At 45.2% G+C, this 25124-nt stretch overlaps 1 protein-coding gene and 2 long non-coding RNA genes across 5 annotated transcripts in view; 1 reads left to right on the top strand and 2 right to left on the bottom strand.

The window, feature by feature from the left end:
• Positions 1-25124, top strand: part of CTNND2 (catenin delta 2) — a 1106103-nt gene that overhangs the window by 941337 nt on the left and 139642 nt on the right. For all 3 annotated transcript variants that reach the window (XM_086362482.1, XM_086362480.1, XM_086362481.1), the window contains exons 13-14: positions 5115-5232; positions 13839-14024. In XM_086362482.1, coding sequence (XP_086218608.1) covers positions 5115-5232; positions 13839-14024 — 304 coding nt within the window. The remainder of the gene's footprint in view (positions 1-5114; positions 5233-13838; positions 14025-25124) is intronic.
• On the bottom strand, positions 2836-3363 carry LOC147350093 (uncharacterized). The gene is made up of 2 exons (XR_015149166.1): positions 3230-3363; positions 2836-3012 (listed from the first exon to the last, which is right to left on the bottom strand). It is a non-coding gene; the product is annotated as an uncharacterized LOC147350093 (long non-coding RNA).
• Positions 13781-15712, bottom strand: LOC147350092 (uncharacterized). Its single transcript, XR_015149167.1, has 2 exons — positions 15146-15712; positions 13781-13984 (listed from the first exon to the last, which is right to left on the bottom strand). It is a non-coding gene; the product is annotated as an uncharacterized LOC147350092 (long non-coding RNA).

Raw genomic sequence — 25124 nt, 5'->3', positions numbered from 1 at the left:
CCCTCCACCTGTGAACCTATGATTCTAAAGAAACAGCTTATTTGCCCCCAACATACAGCGTTGGAACAGGCACGGGGTAATAGTTATAGACATTCCACTTCCAGAAACAGAGACGTGGAAAATAAAATAGAGTGCTGGGCCAAAGCAGCTTGGAAACCCAGCCCAGCAAATCCCAGTTGCAAGGTTTCAAAGCCAGGGACTTATTCTGTCATCCTTGGTTCTGCTCTCTGGGTGAGATGTCAGAAAAAGGCAACACTAGAAGGAAATGCTTCTAGAAAGACGAGTTCACCAGGCAGGTGTAGGGGAGGCCAAACGTCCTAAGTGTTTACCTGCCTGCTAGTGCTGATCTACACCAGGTAGGAGGAGAGGGTCTGGTGCTACGCTGCCTGGCACTCAGAGCACACCACCTGGGCTGCCAGCAGCTCATTGTGGAGAATGTGCCCCCCCCTCCCCCACATCAGGGAGGGAGCAGCTTGAACATCAGGTCTGTGCTGTCAGCTCTGTGGATTCTGCCTCTCCCCATGCCTGTCCTGCTGGGCTGGCATCAGGACAGTGCGCAGCTTCATATTTCCGTTTTGCCTCCAGACTACCTGTGTTCCTTGAAGTGATCTCAGCTCTGCTCTCTGAAGCCCTCTGGTGGCCCCGTGCCCCTCTTCACACTTGTATAGAGTCTCAGAAACCCAGCCCAGATTCTGCAGAGACCCAGCGTCTGGGCTCTGCTAATAATAAACTGGGAGATGAGACAAAATTGCCTGGTGCTCAACAGTCCAGAGTTGTGTGGGGCTGTAGGAAGGATGGTAAGGAATTTTAACAGGGATGGAACCCAGGGTTCAGGGGGTTGGAGGTGGGCCAGGTATGAGAGGACCCTCAGTGGAGGCCAGTTATAAATGCCAAGGATCAGGCTGGGTGGAGAAAAGAAGAGAGATGAAAAGATTATAGAATCTGCTTTAAGCAGAAATTTCCAAATTATGTTCAGTTCAGTCACTCAGTCGTATCCGACTCTTTGTGTCCCCATGGACTGCAGCACGCCAGGCCTCCCTGTCCATCACCAACTCCCGGAGTCTACTCAAACTCATGTCCATTGAGTCGGTGATACCATCCAACCAGCTCATCCTCTATCATCCCCTTCTCCTCCCCTCTCTCATCCCCTTCAATCTTTCCCAGCATCAGGGTATTTTCAAATGAGTCAGCTCTTTACATCAGGTGGCCAAAGCATTGGAGTTTCAGCTTCAACATCAGTCCTTCCAATGAATATTCAGGACTGATTTCCTTTAGGATGGACTGGTTGGATCTCCTTGCAGTCCAAGGGACTATATCAACTGACAACTCGATCAAGATTATACTGATTATTTCTAAGAAATAGATATTACAATATCCTTGTGCTTTTTTTAAACAAAATATCTACAAGGCTTTGTTTCAGTATTAACTTTTATGCATAGAAATTTGCTGCACCAGCTTCTAGTCAGACATGGAAATCACCTCCCTCAAAATGAGTAGAAGATGGTTTAAGTACAGCAGGAGGGGAGGAACTTTGTAGGCTGGACACTGGCTGTTTATGAGACTCTTATGCAGTCACTTATATAGGACCATAACTACAACCACTGACCAACACACAAGGTTATTGGAATTTTCATTTTTAAAGAGCGAAATGCACAAGTACAATAAGTTTCGTGTTGGAGCAGGGGGGTAAAAATCAAAGGTAATCTGAAATGTTTCACTCATTCGGGAATAAAAGTGGAAACCCAACCCCAAAGGCTTGTAGGATGCTCTTAGCCATTGAAAGAGAGACATGTTCACACCTCAGTTCACTTAAAAATATTAACATATATGATGCCTCATCCTACTGCAGGCGCTGTGGTACCTTCCCGCCCACCCGCCCACCCTGCGTCACTGGAGAGGGGGTGGGGGGAGATTTAGGCGTGTGTCCTAATCACTTCCTTATCCCTCTTGGGACCTCATTAGTCTTTCTCATTTCTCAGTATATTACACATTTTCTTACTGTAGACTGTTAATAACTTTTTAAAATTTTTGGCAGAGACTGGACTAAAATCAAACAGAAACTCAAACAAAATTAGTATTGAAAAGGTATGATGTTGAGAAAGTTGTTAATTCTTGATCTTTCCCATTGGTTGGCCCTGCCCATTCATTGATGACCAGTGAAGACAGAGCTGATCACAGTGATGCTTATTTGTGACTCAGGAGGCAGCCATCCCCGTTGTAAAGCTACCCCAAGGAAAGACTGGGCATTCATGGGTAAGGAAGAGGGGCAGGGGTGTTTGAGACTAAGCTGCACACGAGCTGCCTGTCTCTACAGTCCTTTCTAGTTTAACTTTCTGTCATTCTGTCTTTGGAAACGTGATCTCATCAAAGTAGGAAAAGGCAGTCATTCATTGCACTCAGCACTTTTCTGACCAAAGAGGTCTGACTGGGCTCTAACAGCATCAGAACTCCATGTGGTGAAAATCACTTCTGGATCTAAAAATGCGCTCCTGCAAAGGCCGTCCTTTTAATAATAATACCAATGTGCCTGTCACCACTTCTTCTTTCACAGAAAGATGTCTTCCTCCCTCCCAGGGATGCTGCCAGGAAAGTGTTGGCCATCCCAAGGTGGAATCTCCAACACTTTATGTAAAAATGCTGCCTACATATGCTCAGTTACATTGTCTGAGGCACTGAGGAGTTTTGGTTATATTTTAAGATCAGCAAATGCCAAAACTTCTAATTTTCATTGAATAACCTTTCCCAGTGGTGTTACGTTAAAACGCTGATAGATCCTCTTTAAACATGTCTGCAGAACTTTTTAGATATTAAAGAAAGCATGAATGTTCAGTAGCCTTTTGAAATTAAATATATTTTATTTTTATTTAATTCCTAAAAAATGTAGTCCATGTTGTACATCGAACTCGAAGCCCCTTGCTTTTCTCTCCTTCACAGACCTGGGTTTTGTTCTGACGTCTCCACTTTTACTACCCGTGGGAACTTGGACACCCCATCTGAGCCTGCCTTTCTCATCTGTAAAACACAAAGAAATGTAACAGGGAAGGATGTTGGGAAATGAAATGAGAATAGTTGTGTCAATTATAGCATGGGTTCAGGAGATTCATTCTGTTCAGCTACTCCTGTGGCCACAGACTCTTAGAATCTGCCACATGGCAGGCTCCAGAAAAGAACAGTACCCTCCCCAACCAAACTCCAGCCCCACCCCTAGAACTAGAAGTAACACTGTTACCGAGTCTAAGCTCTCCCTGCTCACCGCAGGAAAGGCCAGTGAATCTGAGAGAGGAGGTGTTGAGGCAAGGAATACAGCTTCATCTGGAAAGCCAGCTGACCGAGAAAATGGCAGACTAAGGTCTCAAAATAACCATCTTGCCAGAGTCTGGATGCCAGGTTCTTTTATAAATCAGAGATGGGGGGAGGCGAGGAAATAAAGTAAAAAAAGGCCATTAATCTTGCAAATATCTCCTACAGTGGCAAGCCTCGGGCAGGGGAAATGTGTTTTTTACTTTCTTCCAGCCACCTACAGGTGGACAAGATTCTAAACAAAGGCACTTTAGCTTAACAGGCAAAGCATCCCACTCTCAGAGGCAGGCCATCGTGTATGATTATAATAACAAAAAATGCCCTCCCCCCCAAAAAAAAAACACAGGGTTAAATTCAAAGAAATATATCTAGCACGGATGAGTCAAAACTGACTCTTCCCCGTTACAACTCTAGTTTAGTGTAGATCTGCAACATCAGCATCACCAAATATGCAAATTATCCAACTCCACCTACGATGCCAACGTGGGGCCCAACTGACTACATGAACACACCCTCCAGGCGATTCTAACGCTACATAGCTTGAGAATTATTGCCTTGCCTGGATCATTATCTCTTTTCATCACCCTTTCCCACAGTTCCTAAACTTTTCAGCCTCTTTGTACCTTTCATTTCCTCACCTCCTCCAGCCTCCCTCCAGTAGGCTGTACTGTCTGTAAATCAGTTGCTGCAAAAGTTCTCTGTGCTTGCATCACTTCCGTTGTGTCTGACATTTTGTGACCCTATGGACTTCCAGGCTTCCCTGTCCATAGGGCTCTCCAGGCAAGAACACTGGAGTGAGTTGCCATGCCCTCCTTCAGGGGATATTCCCGACCCAGGGATTGGACCCTCGTCTTAATGTCTCCTGCTTTGGCAGGAAGGTTCTTTACCACTAGCACCACCTGGGAAGCCCTGCAAGTTTTCTGCTAGAACCAAATCCTGGCCGTGGTTGGGAGAGGAAGAAGGCCTTCTCAGGTGGTGGGGTAATAAAAGCACTCAGGAGATTCACCTTTGTCTGGATCATCTGATGTCTTTTGTGGGTCTGGAAGTTCACTCCCCTCCCAGCTGTGCATTCCATTAAAGAGGCCCCTTCTGTTGCCTTTAGCTCAGCTTGTGCCATTGTAGGAAGGAGCTTGGGCCACTCCTACATAAAAGGTGCCATGGGTATTCTGATGACTAAATTCTCAGAGAAATCTCTGTGTCCTTAGAGTAGACTTCTAGAGTTTCCCTCTGTCAGGGCCCAGATAGATATATTTTTTGAGAGAGGTGAAATTAGACCTCTAAGATATGTCAGTAAGTTGGAAACTTTGTCTTTGAAAAGTATTTCAAACTTTTCAAAGAAGAACAGCCCTTTGAATCAAAGAGCTTCTTATTCCCTCCTCGACTGTAACAGAAGCAGACCTTGAAGACTTTTACAAAGTCTCCTTTCTTAGTGGTCACAGGACTCTCACGGATCACGTGTTCGGAATTCTGCATTCCCTGTTTTGATGCAGATATCTGTGGCTCATCCAATTCTAGAATCCTTTGGTAGAGGCCATTCTCCCCTCATTAAAACTACATTCTTGGTAAACCTTCTGAAAGGCTAGCAAAGTGTTTTCATTAAAACTTTGAGAGGAAGGGACTTCCCTGGTGATCCAGTGGTTAAGACTCTGGCCTCCCAAAGCAAGGGGCATGGATTGGATTTCTGGTCATGGTACTAAGATCCCACATGCTATATGTCGCAGACTAAAGAAAAACAAACGAGAAGAGGTGGGCATGGAAGAACGTTCTTTCGGTGGCCACTGTGAACGGTGCTGATACATCCTTTTGCTTTGCAGGAATGTTAGTTCAGCCGGAGAGGAGGCCCGCAGGAGAATGCGGGAATGTGACGGGCTCACGGACGCGCTGCTTTATGTGATTCAGTCTGCACTGGGGAGCAGCGAGATCGATAGCAAGGTTTGTCATATTTGCATAGATGAAGCATCTTAGAGAACAAAGATTCCCCGGGGGATCAAACAATGGCTAACAAGGATGGAGAGTTAATGCAACACTTAATACTTTCACTCTGAAATCTGTATGGACTTCTAATCCTAGCCTAGAACTAGACACTTAATTCTTGATTAGTAGCAAGTAAAAATTTAGATTAAATTACTCCAGCTACAGGTGTTCCAGATCAGGGTATAAACTTTCACATAGCAAGTTGCCCATGAGCTTCTAGTTTCATTTTCTAAAATCCACTGGCAAAAAGAAAAAGAAATAGTCAAGCTACCTGAGATTTAAATAACCCTGTATTCTACAAGATAGCTTTTGAACAGCTTAATACTGCCCAATGCCATTTCAAGAATGCCCAGTGAAGTCTAAATAAATGCTGTCAAAATGCTGCATAAACAAGCCTGTCAAAACACTGATCATCAGTGTCTATTCAGTGTTTTAGTTCACAAACCAAAATAGAATTGGGTGGACTTTTGACAGTATTTGGGCTATTTTGTTTTGTCCTCTTTTGTCTTTTGACCTAGTTTGGGTTCACTTTACATAAAAAAATTTGTAATTTCATAATATCCTGATATAAGCACAGACTTTACTGATACTTTAAAGTATGCACATGATGAATGTGACACCTTAGTAAGACCATTCTCAGAGCCACTCTCTCAATATTTCGGTCCACTTCTTTGCTGTGGACTGTCCTGTGGACTATAGGGTTTTGGGCAACATTCCAGGTGTCCACTCACTAGATGCCGGTACCTTCCTCCCCCCTCCCCAGTTGTGACAAACAAAAATGTCTCCTGACATTTCCAGATGCACCGTGGGGAGCCAAAAATTGGCCCTGGCTGTGAACCAAAGCCCAGTCCCAGAGTTTGTTTGTTTTTTAATATATATAAGCATGTGCATTGGTTTATTGATATTACAGAAGATATTACATAATCAAAATACAGTAAGTCCTAGGCAATACACATATTCATGAAGTAAAATGATTAATATTGCACAGGACACAATTTATTAATTGTACATAACGCTCTGTCAAATGATCTCCAGTCAACATGTTTATCATAATCAATGTCCAGAGCTTAATCAGCAAGCCATGAGAAGCCATCCACCCACACAATACATGTCTGCCTGGCCCTTGAATCATTGAGGTTTCTGTAAATAAACTGTGTCTGGCATCTGGTTCTTACTTCAAGACCATCTCACCTAAAACTGGCATGCTTTCTTCTCAAGATGTCTTGATGAACCCATGGTTTTTAATGCCAGCTCTTCACTGGAACTGCCTTTGGAGCATTTGATAAATGCGTGTGCCTAGACCCCTGCACAGCCCCCCTGAATCCAGACGTTTAGCTCTTATCTCTGATTTCTGTTCCTCTGGAAGTTCATCAGGTGATTCCACGTGCATCTTGGACTGAAAAGCTCACCTTAGTAGATACAGCTTTAAAATAGACTCTAGTCAGGGGCCCAACACACTGTAATTTAGTTGTTTTAGTTGTTAAGGTCAGATAAAGAACAAGTGCCGGGGTCCAGCCCCGGTGGATCCAGGGAATTCAAAGCGGGGACGGCGTCGGCGAGGATCAGGAAACAACTGCTTAATTAAACGTTAATTAAGGATATAAAGAGTAATAGAATGAGGATAGCTCAGTGAGGAAATTCAGTGGAGAAAAGAGGCTAAATAATTCAGCCAGAAGGTAAGAGAAAGAACGACATGGTGAGACCAAGTTTCGGTGAACAAGGCCCGCACTTTTTTCCAAAGTAGTTTTTATACCTTAAGTTATGCATAGAGGATAATGGGGGAAGGGGTAGAGTCATGCAGTAAGCCAGGCTTTCTTCCTGCAAACTTATCATATGCAAAAGTTTAGGTGATTTGCATCATCTTCTGGCCCGGAGGCCTTTTTCTCTAAAGGTGATTATTCTAAAGTCAGGCGCCAGCCTCCAAAAAGCATTAGATAAAGTTGCATTCCTACAGAGCAAAGGTGTGGTGGGCTATAACAAGAAAAAGAATTAACTCAAGGGTCCCAGGTTACAAACATTAAAGCTACTACTTACACCAATTATATTAATCAATACACTGCCAGGGACACAGCAGGTAAGTGATATGGAAACTTAGCAGCAAACATTGGCCCAACAAGTGAAAATCCCTTCACCAATACAATTTCTAATCGATCTTTTAACTACTCAAAGGAATCTGTATTTAGACAGTTTAGAACACCTCATGCCTCTCAGTTTGGAGGCTCTGAGCAATCACATGTGGCCAGAAAAACCTATTCAGGCAGGCTAGAGGACTTCCAAGGGAGTTTGTAGGTTGAAACACTGTCACACCCAGGAATTATTAACTGGAGCTGTAAGCTAACTCTTTTTTCAGAGAGGTAGTGGGGGAGAGCCCCCCCCCCCCCCCCCGTAAAGTCAGAGGTGTAGATGAAAGCACAAAGCAGAAAGTAGGCAGACTCTGGTTTTGGGGGTAGATTGCTCGAGAATTTCCAGGGAGACTCCTGAGGCTTGATCCCGCCTTTGCGTATGCCAAGCCTCCTTCCTCATGACCTTTGCCAGGGGCGGAGCTCGCTCCCTGCAAACAAGTAAGAGTGATTTTATCCATTTAGTTACTCTTTGGCATGGGGTGATTTAGCATGGCACTTTTCAACCTTGCCTGCACATTGGAGTGACTGACACATTTAGAAAATTACTGATGAGGGTGCCCTACTCCCATGGACCGGAAGTCCACGGTACTTCTGGGACTCAAACCCTTTGAGTACTAACTGAATCCAATTATAAACTGTTTGTCATCTTAGCACTGCCTGTTAGTGACATTTGCAACCATTCATTTACTGTGTGCGTGACATCAATATCCAAAGTGAAATATGATAGAAAAGATTTAATCAACCTCTCTTGTAAATGCCCTTAACAGCCATTGTAGGCCTTTTAATATCACTGACAGGAGAATTAAGTCTCTAAAGAAGGGAACAGTCAAGATGTCTTGAGTATTTATAGAGACCTGCTAACACAATAGACACAGGATTTTTTAAAAGAGCTATTCAAGGTAATTCATAATTCACAGAAGCTGCAATGCCAAGGATCTTAATATTCAGAGTGGTAAATACTAAGGCATGGGGGCTTTAAGCCTTATGGATACCAAGCAATCTTTAATACTGACTGGGCCTTCTAGCTGACAATAAAATATGAGCCTTGCCCTGGTCCCGTAACACCATCATGGTGGTAAGGCAACCTTCATGAGTGTGGTCCAAAATCAGAGTGCTGTGAGGCACACACGTCTTTTTTCTGATGTGTCAGGACCAGACTCCTCAAACTCTTGAGAGACCTTGAAGATTCTCTTTGTTAGTGACCACATTTCCCCACAAAGTGGAAACCGGAAAAATGAAGACCATTTAGAGCTGGTGTCAGAAGACTCAGATATGCCTTGAAATAAAGCCATTTGCAGCAACATGGATGAATCCCAAGGTGATCAGACTAAGTGAAAAATGTCAGAGGAAGACAAATATATGATATTGCTCATATGTAGAATCAAAAAAAAATAATACAAATGAACTTATTTATAAAAACAGAAACAGGTTCACAGAAAACAAACATGTTGGAAGTGAAAATTTTATGGTTACCAGTGGGGAAAGGTTGGTGTGGGGGATAAATTGGGAGTTTGGGATTGACATGTACACATCACTATATTGAAAATAAATAATCAACAAGCACCTACTGCATAGCTCAGGGAACTCTGCTCAATATTCTGCAATGACCTAAATAGGAAAAGATTTGGAAAAAGAGTAGATGCCTGTCTATGTAGAGCAGAATCAGTTTGCTGTACACCTGAAATGAAGACAATGTTGTTCACCAACTATGTTCCAATATAAACTAAAAATTAAAAGAAAAAAAAAAAAAAAAAAAAGGGAGACTCAGCTATTCCTGATTGAGTATCCAGAACACCCAGCATGGCCCCAGGAGTGTACTGGAAAATGTACCATCTCCTTCTCCCTATGACCAGAGGACAGGACCCGAGTGACCTCAGCTTCGAGACAAGGAGGACCCTTGGAGCTGTTGAGCGGATCAAATGTGATAAATTACTCAACAGCGCTTTGCTGGCCAGAAGGTGCTGTTGAGTTTTAACGTATTATTATTGCCCCATCGTTTTTCCACTCAGCCCTCTGCTTGGCCACTTCTAAGCTTTCACAGTGACAAGCTAGAGGAGGGAGAAATGTGTGCATGCTATCTTTGAGGCCACTGGAGTTAATGAGTCAAAGAGCCTGGATGCTACACACGCGCTCAGCTCAGCTCCTGTAATTGGGACGGTTTGTTGAATGCCTAACATATGGTGGTGCGTTCTACAAACGGCTTCCAAATTAGCCCTCTCTAATAGAAAACGAGGACTCAAAATGACCCTGGTGACCAAGAGGAGCTGCCGAAAGCTCTGTTGACAGCGATGGATGTTGAAACCCAAACCACCAGCTGCCACACGCCTTCTGCTGGTATCCCCAAGAAGGGCTGTGGCTATTCTCTTTTTCTCCCTGCCCTTACAGGGAAAAGCACTTGACTTGGTCACCCTCCTAAACCAGGCTTAAGGAGAAAGATGAGTTCAACCTCTGGGACCACCCCCGTTCTGTCCCTCTCTGCAATCTCCTGTCCCTCTTCCCCCGCTCCTGAAAGTGAAAAGTGAAAGGAAAGGTCGTATCCGACTCTTTGGAGACCCCAGGGACTATACAGTCCATGAAATTCTCCAGGCCAGAATACTGGAATGAGTAGCCTTTCCCTTCTCCAGGGGGATCTTCCCAACCCAGGGATTGAACCCAGTTCTCCCGCATTGCAGGCAGATTCTTTCCCAGCTGAGCCACCAGGGAAGCCCAAGGATACTGGAGTGGGTAGCCTGTCCCTTCTCCAGGGGATCTTCCCAACCCAGGAATCAAACCAGGGTCTCCTGCATTGCAGGGGGATTCTTTACCAACTGAGCTATCAGGGAAGCCCCATCCCCCCTCCTAGCCCCCCCACTTTCTCCCTCTCTTCTCTCTCTGCATCCGGCTTCTCCCCAAGATGTTGCTCAGCCTCAGGTAGGTTATAAAGCACTTCTCGAAACTGCAGATGTATTCCGCAGTCGTCATTTGTTAAACAGAGGCATGGATGTGCCCCCAGGGAAGGGGAACAAGAGGGTGAGAAAGAAGTTTATTCTCCCAGGTCTTTGATGTAAGAAAAATCATTCTGAGCTGATTTGAAAATCGTTCTGACTTACATTTTCTGCCACAACATTTTCCTTTCAGGGAGAGACTGCTCTCTCTCTCGAGCGTCGTCCTGTGTTTACCTGCTTTCATGTCGGTTCCTTTTTTTGATGCTGAGAGGATGCTTGAAATAGAAAAATCAAGTTGACTGAAAGCCTGTGGGATTAGCAGCCCATGAAACCTTGAAAAGCTGACCTGAAAGGTCTGAAATCGCAACGGCTCCAGAAATACACCCTGAAAACTGGTTTTCCTGCTTGATTTTTCATGCCTCCAGTAGTCAGGTCAAAGTTACATGCTGCCTTTTACCAGATTCCCATCATAAGTGGGAGCAGTGCAGGATCTGAACTCCGGCAGTCCCCACCCCAGCCCAGGACTAGAGAAAATGGTATGGTCTATAGTCTATGGGGGTGAGTGGGCTGAGTTACCAACAGCCTCAGACCTCATTTCCTCGTCTCTAAAATGGAACCATTTTCCTTTCCTTGAATGCTGGCTGTCATGTAGTTCGTGCCTGAAAAGTGACAGGCAACTTGGCATACTTTTAAAAAGAAAACACCTCTTCTTTTTCAGATTTTGGACACCTGAAACTAACATGACCTTGTAAATCAACTATAAGTCAAAGTAATGCTTAAGCTTAAAAAAATAGTAAAACTTAGTTGGGCTTCCCTGGTGGATCAGCTGGTAAAGAATCCTCCTGCAATGGAGGAGACCTGGGTTTGATCCCTCGGTTGGGAATGTCCTCTGGAGAAGGGAAAGGCAACCCACTCTGGTATTCTGGCCTGGAGAATTCCATGGACTGTGTAGTCCATGGGGTCGCAAAGAGTCAGACACGACTGAGCGACTTTCAGTTTCACTTTCCACCATTATTTTGTCCTTTATAAAAATTGGGGGGACTTCCCTGGTGGTCTAGTGGTTAAGACTCCACCTTGCAGTGCAGAGGACTCGGGTTTGTTCCCCGGTTGGGAAACTAAGACCCCCATGCCAAGGGGGATCTAAGCTCTCAAGCTGAAAATGCTGAGCCCCATACTTCACAGCCTCACACACCACAGCGAGGATCCTGTGTGCACAACCAAGACCCCACACAGCCAAATAAATAAATGAATATTTAAGAAGGAGAAAAAAAATGGATTTTTCAATTAAAACAGGAAAAAAAATTTCTGAAAATTGGGTATTTTCCGCCCCCTCTTCCCTCAGTTCCTCAAATCCAGAACAAAGGTCAAAAGGTTGATGCCCCAGACTAAATGTTTGATTCCTCCAAGATTTATATGTTGAGACTTCATCTCCAACGTGGCAGTGGGGACTTTGGGAGGAAATCGAAGCCCTAAGAGATTCAGCACTTTGATCAGGGTCACGTGGCTCATTAAACAGTGGAGCCAAGACTCCATCACAGTCCCATTAGCTCTAGGTCACAAGCTCTGCGCATTCCACAGAGGGACCGTCTCCACCTTTGTTGGTGATATAAATCCTTGTATAGCACTTGCTGTGTGCCAGGAACTCTTCTCGGTGCATACATATTGGGTTAGTTTCCTGTTGCTCCTATAGCAAATGGCCACAAACATGGTATTTTAGAAACACAAACCTGGGCTTCCCTGATGGCTCCGTGGTAAAGACTCCACCCGCCTATGCAGGAGACACTGTTCGATCCCGGGTCCAGAAAGATCCCCCATGCCGAGGAACAGCTAAGCCTGTGTGTAACTATCGAGCGGGTGCTCTGTAGCCGGGAGGCACAACTGCCGAAGCCTGTACCTAGAGCCTGTGCTCCACAAGAGAGGCCCCCACACGGAAAAGCCCGTGCCCTGCAACTCGACAGTAGCCCCCACTTGTTGCAACTTGAGAAAGCCCATGCATTCACGAAGACCCAGCACAGCCAAAAATAAATTTAAGAAACACAAACTTATCATCCTACCATTTTAGAAGTCCAGAATGGTCTCTCTTTTTCTTTTCTTTTCCTTTTTTTAAATGTGGACCATTTTTAAAGTCTTTATTGAATTTGTTTTAATATTGCTTCTGTTTTATGTTTTGTTTTGTTTCTTTTTTTGGCTGAGAAGCATGTAGGATCTTTGCTGCCTCACCAGGGATCAAACTCACAGCCCCGGCATTGGAAGGTGAAGTCTCAAGCAGGGATCAGACTAGAGCACCAGGGAAGTCCCCAGAATGGGTCTTGTTGGGGTAAAATCAAGGTGTCGACAGGGCTGCATTCCTTCTGGCAACTGTAAGGAAGCATCTGTTTCCTTGTCTTTAACAGCTTCTAGAGGCTCCCACATTCCTTGGCTCATGGCCCCTTCCACCATCTCTAACGCCAACAATGCCAGATCCCATCCTTCTCACACAGTTTCACTCTCTCTGCCTCCCTCTCTCGCTCACAGGACCCTCATGACTCCATGGGCCCACCTGGACAATCCAGGATAATCTGCCATCCAAAGATCCACCAAGGAGTACCCTCAATGCCCTCCGTCCCACAACCTAATGTATTCACATGTTCCAAATGTGGACATCTTTGGAGCAGAGAGCTTTATTCTGCCTATCACAGATATATTCTCTAATTCCCCTAATCCACACAGCAGCCTATTGGCCGCTACTTTGACCATCTTACAGAGGAGGTTATGGGTGGATTGTCCAAGTCACATGTCCAATAGTCAGAGACCTAGAGTTCTACAGATGTCCAGCTCTTCCCACGTCCCTAATCACTGCTTAGCTCTTGTGCTTAGGAAATAGGAGCACCAGCAATCTTGAAGAAAATCAGTAGGTTGGAAACATACATGTCCCCAGGTGACCACAGAAGCTGGCTTGCCTGGAATAAGCCTGGTTTGCACCCCTTGCCCTGTATTCCTCCCAGAAAGTACCCTTGTTGTTCAGTCACTGAGTCGTGTCCAGCTGTTTGTAACCCCATGGACATCAGCATGCCGGGCTCCCCTGCCCCTCACTAAGAAAGTGCCCTGGTAGATAGTAAATGTAAGTGACACCCTCTCAGAGCTAACGCAAATCCAATTATCCTTGCTGTCAATGGTTCTGAGCCTTAGTCCCCAGATGGCTGTTGTCTGTAAGTGGACACCACCTGGGGCCACATCTGGATATGAGTTCTTTCTTGCTCACAAGTGAATTTCAGTCAACAACGGTAGCTGTTTATCAGGAACTCTTATTGCTAAGTGGTTTCTTTGAGGTGAGGAAAGATCTTCAGACTTTTCCAAGCTTCTCTAAATTCTTTCTATTGTGGCTGTCAAGGGAGCCTTTAGGAGCCGCGGTTAAATGCATCCAAAGAAAAAAACGTCTGTGTGAAGATGGATGGCCTTTGCGAGTGGAGGAGTAATGGTTAGTTTTTGTTCATTCCTCATTTTTTGTTTTGTTTTGGTTTTTGTTTTTATTCTCCAGACCGTTGAAAACTGTGTGTGCATTTTAAGGAATCTTTCGTACCGGCTGGCAGCAGAAACGTCTCAGGGACAGCACATGGGCACCGATGAGCTGGATGGGCTGCTCTGTGGTGAGGCCAATGGCAAAGATGCGGAGAGTTCCGGGTGCTGGGGAAAGAAGAAGAAGAAAAAGAAATCCCAAGATCAGGTGATATTGGTGACTCGCAGCTGCATGCAATTATCCCCTCCCCTAATTACAGCATGGCTGTTTGGTCTGTGTCTGCAGGTACAGAGCTCTGTGATTCTAGCACACGGTCAAATCACTCATGCAGCTGCACCGTTTTCCCTTGGGGATTTCACAGCTGAGACAGTGGAGCATTAAATGACTCCCCTCATGTTCTCCAGCCAAGCCAAGATAGGAAATTTCAAAAAGAGGAAGAGGCCCTTGAGTCCTGGGCAGGCTCTGAGTTGCCAGCTCAGAGAGTCAAGTCAGATGCAGGCGCAGATTCTTCTGTGTCGATTCACACATCTATTGAGGTCTTCAGGCGGGCGCCTTGCAGGTGGAACAGTTACACAGAATAGGTGTGGTCTGAGAAGGGAAGCTGAGGAGAGAGGCACAAAAACCCAACATATTTTATAGCTCTTTGGGGAACTTTTGGATATGCAGTCTTGCACTCATTGGTGGGAAATGGAGTGATTCATAGCCCTTCCAAACAGAATGACATTAGAAGCTGGACCTTGGGGGACAATTCTGATGAACTCAGAAAGCTCTCCAGCTGGAGAGACCTCTCTAAAATGAAATGGCCTTTACCTCGGCCAGCTGTAAGTCGGTTGCTTGCCCTGCAGTAAAGGCCCATGGGCTATGACTGTCAGCCTTGACAGCATCAGAAAGGCTTCTACCCCTCTTCTGGGAGCCCCTCTGGGAGGCAGAACCCCTCACCCACCAGGCCCCCAAATAAGGGAGTAATGTGAAAAAGCACCCATCCTGTAGTTTCTGGAAACCCCTGCTACTGAGGTTTCCCGTCTCCTCTGACACCGTGGTCATGTTCCCAACCTCGCCCTGGACACTGTGGTCATATCTCCAGCTCCTCAGGGTCCTATGGACCCAAGATCTGAGTGTTCTCAGGAGTGGATGACTGAGAAAGTAGAACGGAATCCCCAGTATACCCCCTTGCCAGATTTTTAATCAAAATAAATATGCAAAAATATCTGTTTAGATCACAGCATGCTATTTTCTAAACTTTTTGAAATTGTTTTACTTTGAGTGTTAAAGGAACTATTTTATTGAGTCAGGATTAATGGAAATGCATCTTGAAATATAATTCCTACATGTAACCCAAATGTGTCAGCATTAGCATCTCTGTAGGCTCCGGTTCCCGAGCTGTTTGCGGTCCCTGAGGGCTGCTCCAGGTCCTTCTACAGCTTCTGTAACTGTGTGTTCCCGTTTAAACTTCCCTGTAATTTAGGAGACGCAGGCTCATTGTCTTTGACTGTGACCTTCCACTCCGAGAAGCAAACCCCCAGCGCTGCTCTTTCTCCTGTCCTGGGTCAGTGTTCTGTGTCTTGCATCTCTCCCTGATTCGCAGGAGCTTTTGCCTTTTGGGAGGATTGAATGGTGGATCTTTAAAAAAAAAAAATGTAGTATTTATTTATCTGCCTCGGGTCAGGTCTTAGTTGCAGCCTGCAGTCTCCAGAGCACAGGCTCAGTAGTTGGAGTGCGCGAGCTTAGTTGCCTCGCGGCATGTGGGATCTTAGTTCCCCAACCAAGAATCAAACCCATGTGCCCTGCATTGCCAGGCAGATTCTTAAGCACTGGATCACCAGGGAAGTCTCTGAGCTGGGGTTCTTAATTCAACCGCTTAGAACTCTCCCACCGGGGGAATGAACCAGTCGGCCAGCACCTACCATGTACAGGTGTTATATGAAGGGATGTCAGGCACTTCAGTTATCTATTCCACCTGGTACTTCTGGGCACCAGGCCATGATGAGTTCTGAACATGTTCAGTATCAAATAAGTTAAAGACGGCCAAAGGTGTATGGGTTCTTCTCTTGGTTTCCTTTGAGGCACTGTATATCATGGGGCCCAGTCCCTACACCGCTTTACCCTGGGAAGCAAGCTTAGTAAAGCCGAAAGAAAGGAAGAAAAGCCTACGTGTGAGAATATAGTGGTCTCCAATCTGCCCTGTGGTCATTATCACCTGAGTCTTACATGCACCCTAATGACTCAGAACCTCTGGGATGGATGGGCCCAGGCAACTCTGGAAATCCAATTTGTGAAAGTCCAATAATATGCCTCCCAGGTGGTGCAGTGGTAAAGAGTCGTTCTGCCAATGGAGGAGATGTAAGAGACATGGGTTCAATCCCTGGGTCAGGAAGATCTCCTGGAGAAGGAAATGGCAACACACTCCAGTATTCATGCCTGGGAAATCCCATGGACAAAGGATCCTGGCAGGCTACAGTCCATAGAGTTACAAAACAGATGGACACGACTAAGCACACACACACAGTAATATGATGTTAGCCTTGGCCAAGAAGAAAGAGAGAGAAAGAGGAGAAAGAGAGGGAGAGAGAGAAAGAAAGAGAAAGAGGTGGGGGGAAAGGGGGGTTGAGTGAGAGGGGAAAAAAGAGAGAAAAAGAAAGAAGAAAGAGAGTATGGGAGTGATGGAGGGAAAGAGAGAGAAGAAGGAAGGAAGGAAAAAGGAAAGGGAGAAAAACTGAAGGTTAAATTCACCTGGACTTCCAGGTTTTCCCTCTAGTCTGTGGCTTGGATTTTGAAGCACATTCCTCTGATGGCTTCCATGGCTGCACTGGTGTGCGTTTAGTAAGATTCTGCCCTGACACCAAACCCTTTCCCCAACTCTGCTAAGGTGTGCGGGTGTAGCTGACAGGGCCAGAGAAGCCAGGGGTCAGAATGGAACATTCACGAACATCATCCCAAGACACAGCCCTTCTTCCATGATGGTAGCTGCTTCCATGGAACGTTATGGTGTGTGAATTTCCACCTTAGGATGCTGGACTTCACATTGTAATTTATGAGATCAGTGATTCTTTCCTAAGTTGAGGAAGCTAAAATGATTAATTGAATCGTAATGATTTTTTCCAGAAGTCTAAATGAAAATCTATACAGTTTAATTGTTCTTCTTACAATATTCTTTTAAGGTGGGGGAGCAAAGAATTTCTTTAAGAAAGTTTTGCTGAAACCATCGTAAGTTAAAATACAAAGGAACTTTGTTGTTTATAAAGAGGCTTCAAAGTTACTTCAACCAAATGATAGTTTTTCAAAAGGTTTTCTTTCAAACTGTGCTCCTACATAATACAAAAATATTTTGAAGTGCCAGAAAATACAATATCAAGTTTAACAAGGATGTAAACAGATAGAATTCTAGCTTTATGGCTATAAAATGATCAGATATAATGCATCGTTTGGAATCTCTACTGCTCATAAAGTCAGGTTTTAAAGAATAGAAAGTGATTAGAGAAAGTGTGTAATACAAAGTGAAGAAAGAAATGTAACAGCAGGTGTGTATGTAGACACAGATATATGTAGATAAAACCTGGCCAATTTAGTAAAACTATGGCACAGGCAAATATAAAATGCATGCATGTACAAAAAAATATGTGTTTCTAGAAAAAATGCAGTAACATCAAAGGCAAAAGATACTGACGGACTCTTCTCCTACTTATGTATTTGTAAATTTTCTACGATAGGCATTACATTTGTAATCTTTTCAAATATTATTGAAAAAAATAAAATCCAAAAAGACACTAACTGACCAAGTCAGTGTTTGTTTGTGCAAATTCATATGTTCTCTTAAATTTAAGATGCCTCAGAGAGGCATAAATTGAAAGTGTCACTCAGTCCTGTCCAGCTCTTGGCGACCCCATGGACTATAGCCCACCAGGCTCCTCTGTCCATGAAATTCTTCAGACAAGAGTACTGGAGTGGGTACCATTTCCTTTTCCTGGGGATCTTCCAGACCCAGGGATTGAACCAGCATTCCCTGCCTTGGTAGGCAGGGTCTTTACCACTGAACCACCAAGGAAGCTTTGATGCATCATATTTCAGTCCAAAAGGACATTGCAAATTCATTACTTTCTGATTTTGTGCTCAGTGCCTATTGCTAAATTATAAGAAATTGTTAGTTTCTCTGGAAACTCTTTGTAAGTAGAACTTCCCCCAAAGCAGTGTGTATGTCGTGTGCCGAGAGACACATCTCACTCAGCAGGGTCCTCCCTGCCTCTGGCAGGATTTCCTGCCAGCAACCTGGCACAGCGGGGCAGGGTGGCAACCCTCTGAAGGCTGAGGTCCAGGGAAGTGTGTGTGCCTATTCACTTCAGTCGTGTCCAACTCTGTGCAACCCCATTGGCTGTAGCCTGCCAGGATCCTCTGTCCATGGAATTCTCAGGCAAGAACACTGGAGTGGGTTGCCATTCCCTTCTCCAGGGGATCTTCCCAACCCAGGGATGGAACCAAGGTCTCCTGCATTGCAAACAGATTCTTGACCATCTAAGTAGGTCAAGATTGATTTTTCTACTTTTCCACCTTTTGTAAAAATAAGCATTTTTGTTTGTTTGTTTTTCCATTTGGGATATGGCCAAGGTTCCTACGATGGTGTCCGGGGATCAGTGGTGCTCAAACATGGATTAGAGGTAACCGGATAGCCCGGGCAGCTGGCCAGAGCAGACCTGAGCCGCCAAGGCCTGCTCTGTGTGAGCTTGCGTGAGTCCTGAGAAATCCACAGAGGAAAACAAGCAAGATCCCCTAGAACTCAGCAGCTCCCTTCTGCTGAAGTCACCTGTGAATGTTTTAGTTCACATGGACATATATGTATCCACATGGGTGGGGATATAAACCTGTTAGATTCAAAGAGGATTCTGACCCAGCATTTTTATATGGTAGGCGTTCTCTCTCTCCTGATAATCTTTGTTTAGAGAGCTGAGGTCAAGTTAAGAGTACACAGTAAGTTCCCTATATACAAACAAATTCTGTTCTGAGAGCACATTCGTTCAGTCCAGTTTGTTCATAAGTCCAGTTTGTTCGTAAGTCCAACAAAGTTAGCCTGGCCCTCCAACTAACACAATTGGCCATACAGTACTGCACTATAATAGGTTTATAATACTTTTCACATAAATAACACATAAAAAGCAAACACAAAAATAAATCATTTTTAATCCCATAATACAGTACTTTGAAAAGTACAGTAGTAACAGTACAACAGCTGGCATACAGGGGCTGGCATCGAGTGAACAGGCAAGAAGAGTTACTAACTGGTGGATGGAAAGGAGGTGGGAGCTGCTAAAACTGAAGGAGCAACAGCCATCGGAGATGGAGGGCCAGCGGCAGTTTCACTTACTCCTGATGTGATTGGACTTGCAAACGCACATTCACGTCTTTGAAAGTTCTTGTAAGTTCTACCAACTTGAAGGTTGGTAGATAGGGGACTTCCTGTATTATTAGTCTTTTTACCTCTTTCCTAGGTTGTTGATTGGAGAAGGCAATGGCACCCCACTCCAGTACTCTTGCCTGGAAAATCCCATGGACGGAGGAGCCTGGTAGGCTGCAGACCATGGGGTCGAGAAGAGTCGGACACAACTGAGCGACTTCACTTTCACTTTTCCCTTTCATGAATTGGAGAAAGGAAATGGCAACCCACTCCAGTGTTCTTGCCTGGAGAATCCCAGGGACGGGGGAGCCTGGTAGGCCGCCGTCTATGGGGTCGCACAGAGTCGGATACAAGTGAAGCAACTTAGCAGGTTGTTGATGCCAAATGCATAGATTAGTGGTAAGTTTTACTTAAGATATCAGCTTGATAGTCACAAAAGCAATAGTAATGGGCTTCTGTGTAAAGCCTCTAAGGCCCCTTACTTCTTCCATGATAATAGATATGTCTCAGTAGAAACCAGGGAGCTTCCCTGGTGGCTCAGACGGTAAAAGTATCTGCCTGCAACGCGGGAGACCCGGGTTTGATCCCTGGGTCGGGAAGATCCCCTGGAGAAGGAAATGGCAACGTACTCCAGTACTCTCGCCTGGAAAATTCCATGGAGGAGGAACCTTGTAGGCAATAGTCCATGGGGTCGCAAAGAATCAGACACGACTGAGTGACTTCACTTTCACTCTCAGCAGAAACCTGGGCTTCCCAGGTGGCACTAGTGGTAAAGAACCCACCTGCCAACGCAGGAGACATAAGAGACCTGGGTTCGATTCCTGGGTCGGGAAGATCCCCTGGAGAAGGAAATGGCAACCCACTCCAGTATTCTTGCCTGAGAATCCCATGGACAGAGGAGCCTGGCGGGCTACTGTTCGTGGGGTGGCACAATCAGACACGACTGAGTAATTTAGCACGCACGCAGCAGAAGCCCACGGCCTTTCCCCCACACACTTTCCTGGCCCATCCCAACACCCCACAGGCCAGGCTCCCAGCTTCCGCCTGTGCTGCTCCTCTGTCCTCTTCCCTCCTTCCCCTTCTGGAGAATCATCCTTCAAAACCAGGTGAAAGGCTACCTCCATGCTCTCAGGACTTCTACCAAAGATAAGTGCATCGCTCTCTAATCTACATCTACATGGTTCTGTTTACCTCCTCCAAGGCTTTTCACATCATGAGTCATTTACAGCAGTGGATCTCCTCAAGAGAGAATTTCCTAAGGGGAAGGACTGTGTGGGTCTTCTTTCCATGGCCAGCACCAGCTGTGCCGAGGGGCAGTCGATCTGTGGTCCAGAGGGGCCTCTAGCTCTTGCTGTGGGGCTGTTCCCGGTGACTGTTCATAGCTGTCACTGGTCCCTGCTTCCTCAGTGTTCTCAGGACACTGCGCCTTCCAGGGCTGCTGTAAGAAAGGAGTACTCCATAGCCCTTTTTATTGATTGATTTTTGCGTCCCTCCGTGGGCACGAGTCCATAGCCTTTAAGTTTCCATTTGCGATTCAAGCTGTTCCTCAGCTTTCTTGGCAGTGCTATGTTCTATTTTACTTGTTTAAAACCTTCGTGTTGTATCGGAGTATAGCCAGTTAACAATATTGTGACAGTTTCAGGTGGACAGCGAAGGAACTCAGTCATACATATACATGTATCCATTCTCCCCCAAACTTCCCTCCTCTCCAGGGTCACGCGTGCTCGGTCGCTTCACTCGGATCCAACTCTTTGTGACCCTATGGACTGTAACCCACCAGGCTCCTCTGTCCATGAGGTTTCTCCAGGCAAGAGTACTAGAGTGGGTTGCCAGGCTCTCCTCCAGGGAATCTTCCCAACCCAGAGTTCAAACCTGGGTCTCTTATGTCTCTTGCATTGGCAGGTGGGTTCTTAACTGCTAATGCCACCCGGGAAGCCCATCCAGGAGCAGTGCCGCGTTTTATTACATTCTGACTCTGCACTCACCACCAGCCCTCAAGAACGTTCTAGATCAGGATAATCATCTGAGCATTTACAATTCATGTCAATAAGTATATATGTCTGTATCTCAGAGTGCCCCTGGAAAAGCAGTACTTCAATCACGCCAGATGACAAAATGCTCAGTTCTGAAGGTGTCAGCGTGTGACACACATGAATGGGATTAGGTGCCATGGAATCCCCTCCCCTGAAGGGTTTCCTTGGAGTTTCAGGACGTTGTATCTGGGGTCACCTCAAGAGCCTCAACTGTAACCCACTGTGCCACATGGATACTGTTGGCTCAGGAATGAGGCTCTGAGACTACATAGAGATCAATGTCCTAAAACACAATAATGAATTTTATTGCTGGTTTAAATCAGTATATTGGAAATTTGAATTTTTAAACTTACTTAAATTTTAAGTAGGGCTTCCCTGGTGGCTCAGACGATAAAGAATCTGCCTGCAATGCAGGAGACCCGGGTTCTATCCCTGAGTCAGGAGGATCCCCTGGAGGAGGAAATGTCAATCCACTCCAGTCTTCTTGCCTAGAGAATCCCATGGACAGAGGAGTCTGGTGGGCTACAGTCCATGGGGTTCAAAGAGTTGGACACAACAGAGAAGGCATGCGTGTACACTGCAGTGTGCCCCTGATTCCCTGCATCCGGATGACTGGCACACCACTGAAGGGAAGAACAGATGTGGGCACGGTGCCCACCCAGCCTCACCCTGCCTCACTCTGTGTGCCGCTATAAACATGTTATCATTTGGCTCTGCAAGACCTCTCTCCTTGCCAGTAAATAGTCATCTGCACCAGAAGCTGGAAAGTGTTCGTTGCTCAGTCATGTCCAGCTCTGCAAGCCCATGGATTATAGCCTGGCAGGCTCCTCTGTCCTTGGAAGTCTCCAGGCAAGAATACTGGAATGGGTTGCCGTTTCCTACTCCAGGGGATCTCCCCGACCCAGGGCTCAAACCCGTGTCTTGTGTATCTCCTGCATTGCAGGCAGATTCTTTATTGTCTGAGTCCTAGAATGTGGAAGGGCTACCAAGAATTCCAGTATAGGGGTCTACCATGTTGTATGAGCCAGTCTCTGATGGTCAGGAAATTAGATTGCTTCCAAAGTTTAACTAATGTAAACTGCAGTAAACGTCCATGTAGCTTTAAGTCTTGCCTACATCCTTAATCACTTCTCAAGGATAAAATCTTGAAAGTGAAACATCGAGACCAGAGAATGCTTTTAAGGCTTTGGGTACATAAGCCAAAAGTTGTCTTCATCACTCCGGATGCCAGTGCCAGTGTGAGCTCCTTGTGATTTGCTTTGTCATCACGTGATGGATCTGCCCTTTGTGACATTCTTGATGCTTTTAAGTCCTCGTTTCCTAATATCCCAGGTTGTTTCTCTTTCTTCCAGGTGGTTTTCATTCCCTTCTCAGTAACCATACTTTCCCGTTTGCGGCTTAATGCCATTTCCTTTCCAACCATCTGCTGATTTCAGCTGCCGCTTACCCCTCACGGTTGGTGGCAGTGTGGTCTCACTCTGCTGTCACCTCACCATATGCCAGAGCTTGGTGACTCAAGACACGATATTCCATGTCCTCGAAGCACTAAATCGTATGCGCCCGCCAGGATCACGGCTCTGCATTTTTGTGCGGTGACTGACCTTTGCCGCTCCCCATGAATGACTGAGATGCTTCTCCTTACACGCCTCCCATATACAACAGATCCCATCACCCAGAAATGCTGCTCGTCCACTCTCAGTGACGTTACAGACTCAACTCTCTATTCTTGGTGTCTTGTTTGGTCTCTATTTACATTTTATCATTCAGTACTCCACGCCATCAGTCAATACTCTGTCTTTCAGACTAGATCTGGGTGTCTCAGCCTTGACACTGTTCACATTAGGAGCCGGGGTGGTTCCCTGTTGTGAGGTTTCCCAGGTGGCTCTGTGGCAAAGAATCTGCCTGCCAATGCAGAAGTTGCAAGAAACATGGTTTGGATCCCTGTGTCAGGAAGATCCCCTGGAGAAGGAAATGGCAGCCCATTCTAGTGTTCTTGCCTGGAGAATCGCACAGATAGAGGAGCCTGGAGGCTCACAGTCCTTGGGGTTGCAAAGAGTCAGACATGACTGAGCGACTGAGCATGCTGGCAGTTCCCTGTTATGGGACAGTCCTGGGCCCTGTGGGATGATTACCAGCATCCCTGGTTCTACCCAGTAGACACCAATCAGTTGCACCCCCTTTTCCTAGTTGTGACAACCAGAAGTGTCTCCAGACATTTCCAGTTGTCCCCTTGGGTATTAAAATCACCCTAGTTGAAAACCACTATATTAGACAGTCTTTGAGGGATGTATCACCAAAGATATAAACCAACAAGACTACAGGACTACGTGAAGGAAGGTGGCAAGTCAGGGACAGAGCCCCTTGAAAAGGCAGGTTATGGGGTGAGTTATTCCTAAATGTGAATGAGAAGTGAGGAGCAGAGAGAATTCAACGTGAGCTTGACTAGCGTTCCAGCTGGTACTATCAGGATGACTTGGGGAAATGACAGGCAAACCCAGTGATGTGGACCAGCCTTGACAACACTCCTCTGTGGGCACAGTGGCCACTTGATCCCATCTCTGGAGTCCACAGCATCACCAGCCTCCCTCCAGCCACCTCCTAAGGGCTGAGCATCCACAGGGGCACAGAGGTGAGTCAACAAGGCTGTCCCTGAATCTCTTGTTCTGAAGCCTTGTTTGGGAAGCACCCTAGCCGATCTTGCGTTTAAGACAGGTTTCTAATCTCTCAAGCGCAAAATGCCCCACATCTTTTACAAGGAGAGCCTGGAGACAGGTGTGTTGCATGAATACAAGTCACTGGATATCACTTCTGTCCAGTCTTTTCACAGTCCAGCTGCCCTGTAATCATCCTCTTCAGAACATCTCCCAGGAGAAGTCAGATACCTGAGCTACCAGAGAAGAAATTTCTCCCCAAGAAGAAATTCTTGGGAATTTCTTTAAAATGCTAAGAGTTTGCATGCTGCAACTAAAGATCTGGCACGCTGCAACTAAAAAAAAAAGATTCTGCCTGCCACAATTGAAAGACCCCACATGCCGCAATAGAGATGAAAGATCATGTGTGCGGTAGTTAGACCCAGTGTGACCGAGTAAATACTGAACAAACAAAAACTCCAACCAACTGTCAAAAGCCAAAAGAGATGATTTTCATGTTGACTCCTGGGAATTTTGAAGAAATTACACAATACGCTACACTTCATGATAGAAGGAATAACAGGCAATAAGATCATGTTATAAAAATGGTTTTCTTTAGGGATGGGAGAATGTCTGACCTTTTTATTTCTTCTTCTTTCTATCATTGGCAGAGCTTCTTGAATCTGTGACTTAATGTCTTTTTAAGCTTTGTAAAACTCTCAGGCACCATTTCTTCAAATATTGCTTCTGCCTAGTTCTCTCTATAATCTCCTTTTGAACTCCAATTCCCTATTTATTAGACTCCCTTATTCCATTCCTTAAACATACTACCCTCCACTCTATTTTTCTTCTTCCTTTTTTTTGGTAATTGTGGATCTTTATATTCAGTCTGGATATTTCCTTCTGATTTATATTTTAGTTTACTATTTTTCTCTTGAAATACATCTAATCTTCTTTCATACTCATACAAGGGGTTTTGTAACTCCAATGATTATGTTTTCAACTATATTCTTACTCTAACAAAGTTCTCAATCTTTTCTTTATTAAATGTAATAATCTTAGTTGTTTTAAAGTCTGGTTCAAATAGTTCCCTTATCCAGATTCTTATGAAATGTTTTCTATGTCTATGGTCGACTTTATTACTTTTCATCCACACAATCTTTCTTCCTCATGTTCCTAGTTATTTTTTTTATTAAATCTGAGACATTTTATATGAAAAGCTATCAAAATAATTTGAGGCCTAGAATGGTATGATCTTTTC

This window comes from Bos grunniens, chromosome 20 (assembly GCF_055505025.1).
Source record: "Bos grunniens cultivar Pamir isolate PY7600 chromosome 20, Bosgru_T2T1.0, whole genome shotgun sequence".
Lineage (NCBI taxonomy): Eukaryota > Metazoa > Chordata > Mammalia > Artiodactyla > Bovidae > Bos > Bos grunniens.
Note: the sequence above shows the minus strand (reverse complement) of the source record. Positions and strands in the feature narration are given on the sequence as shown.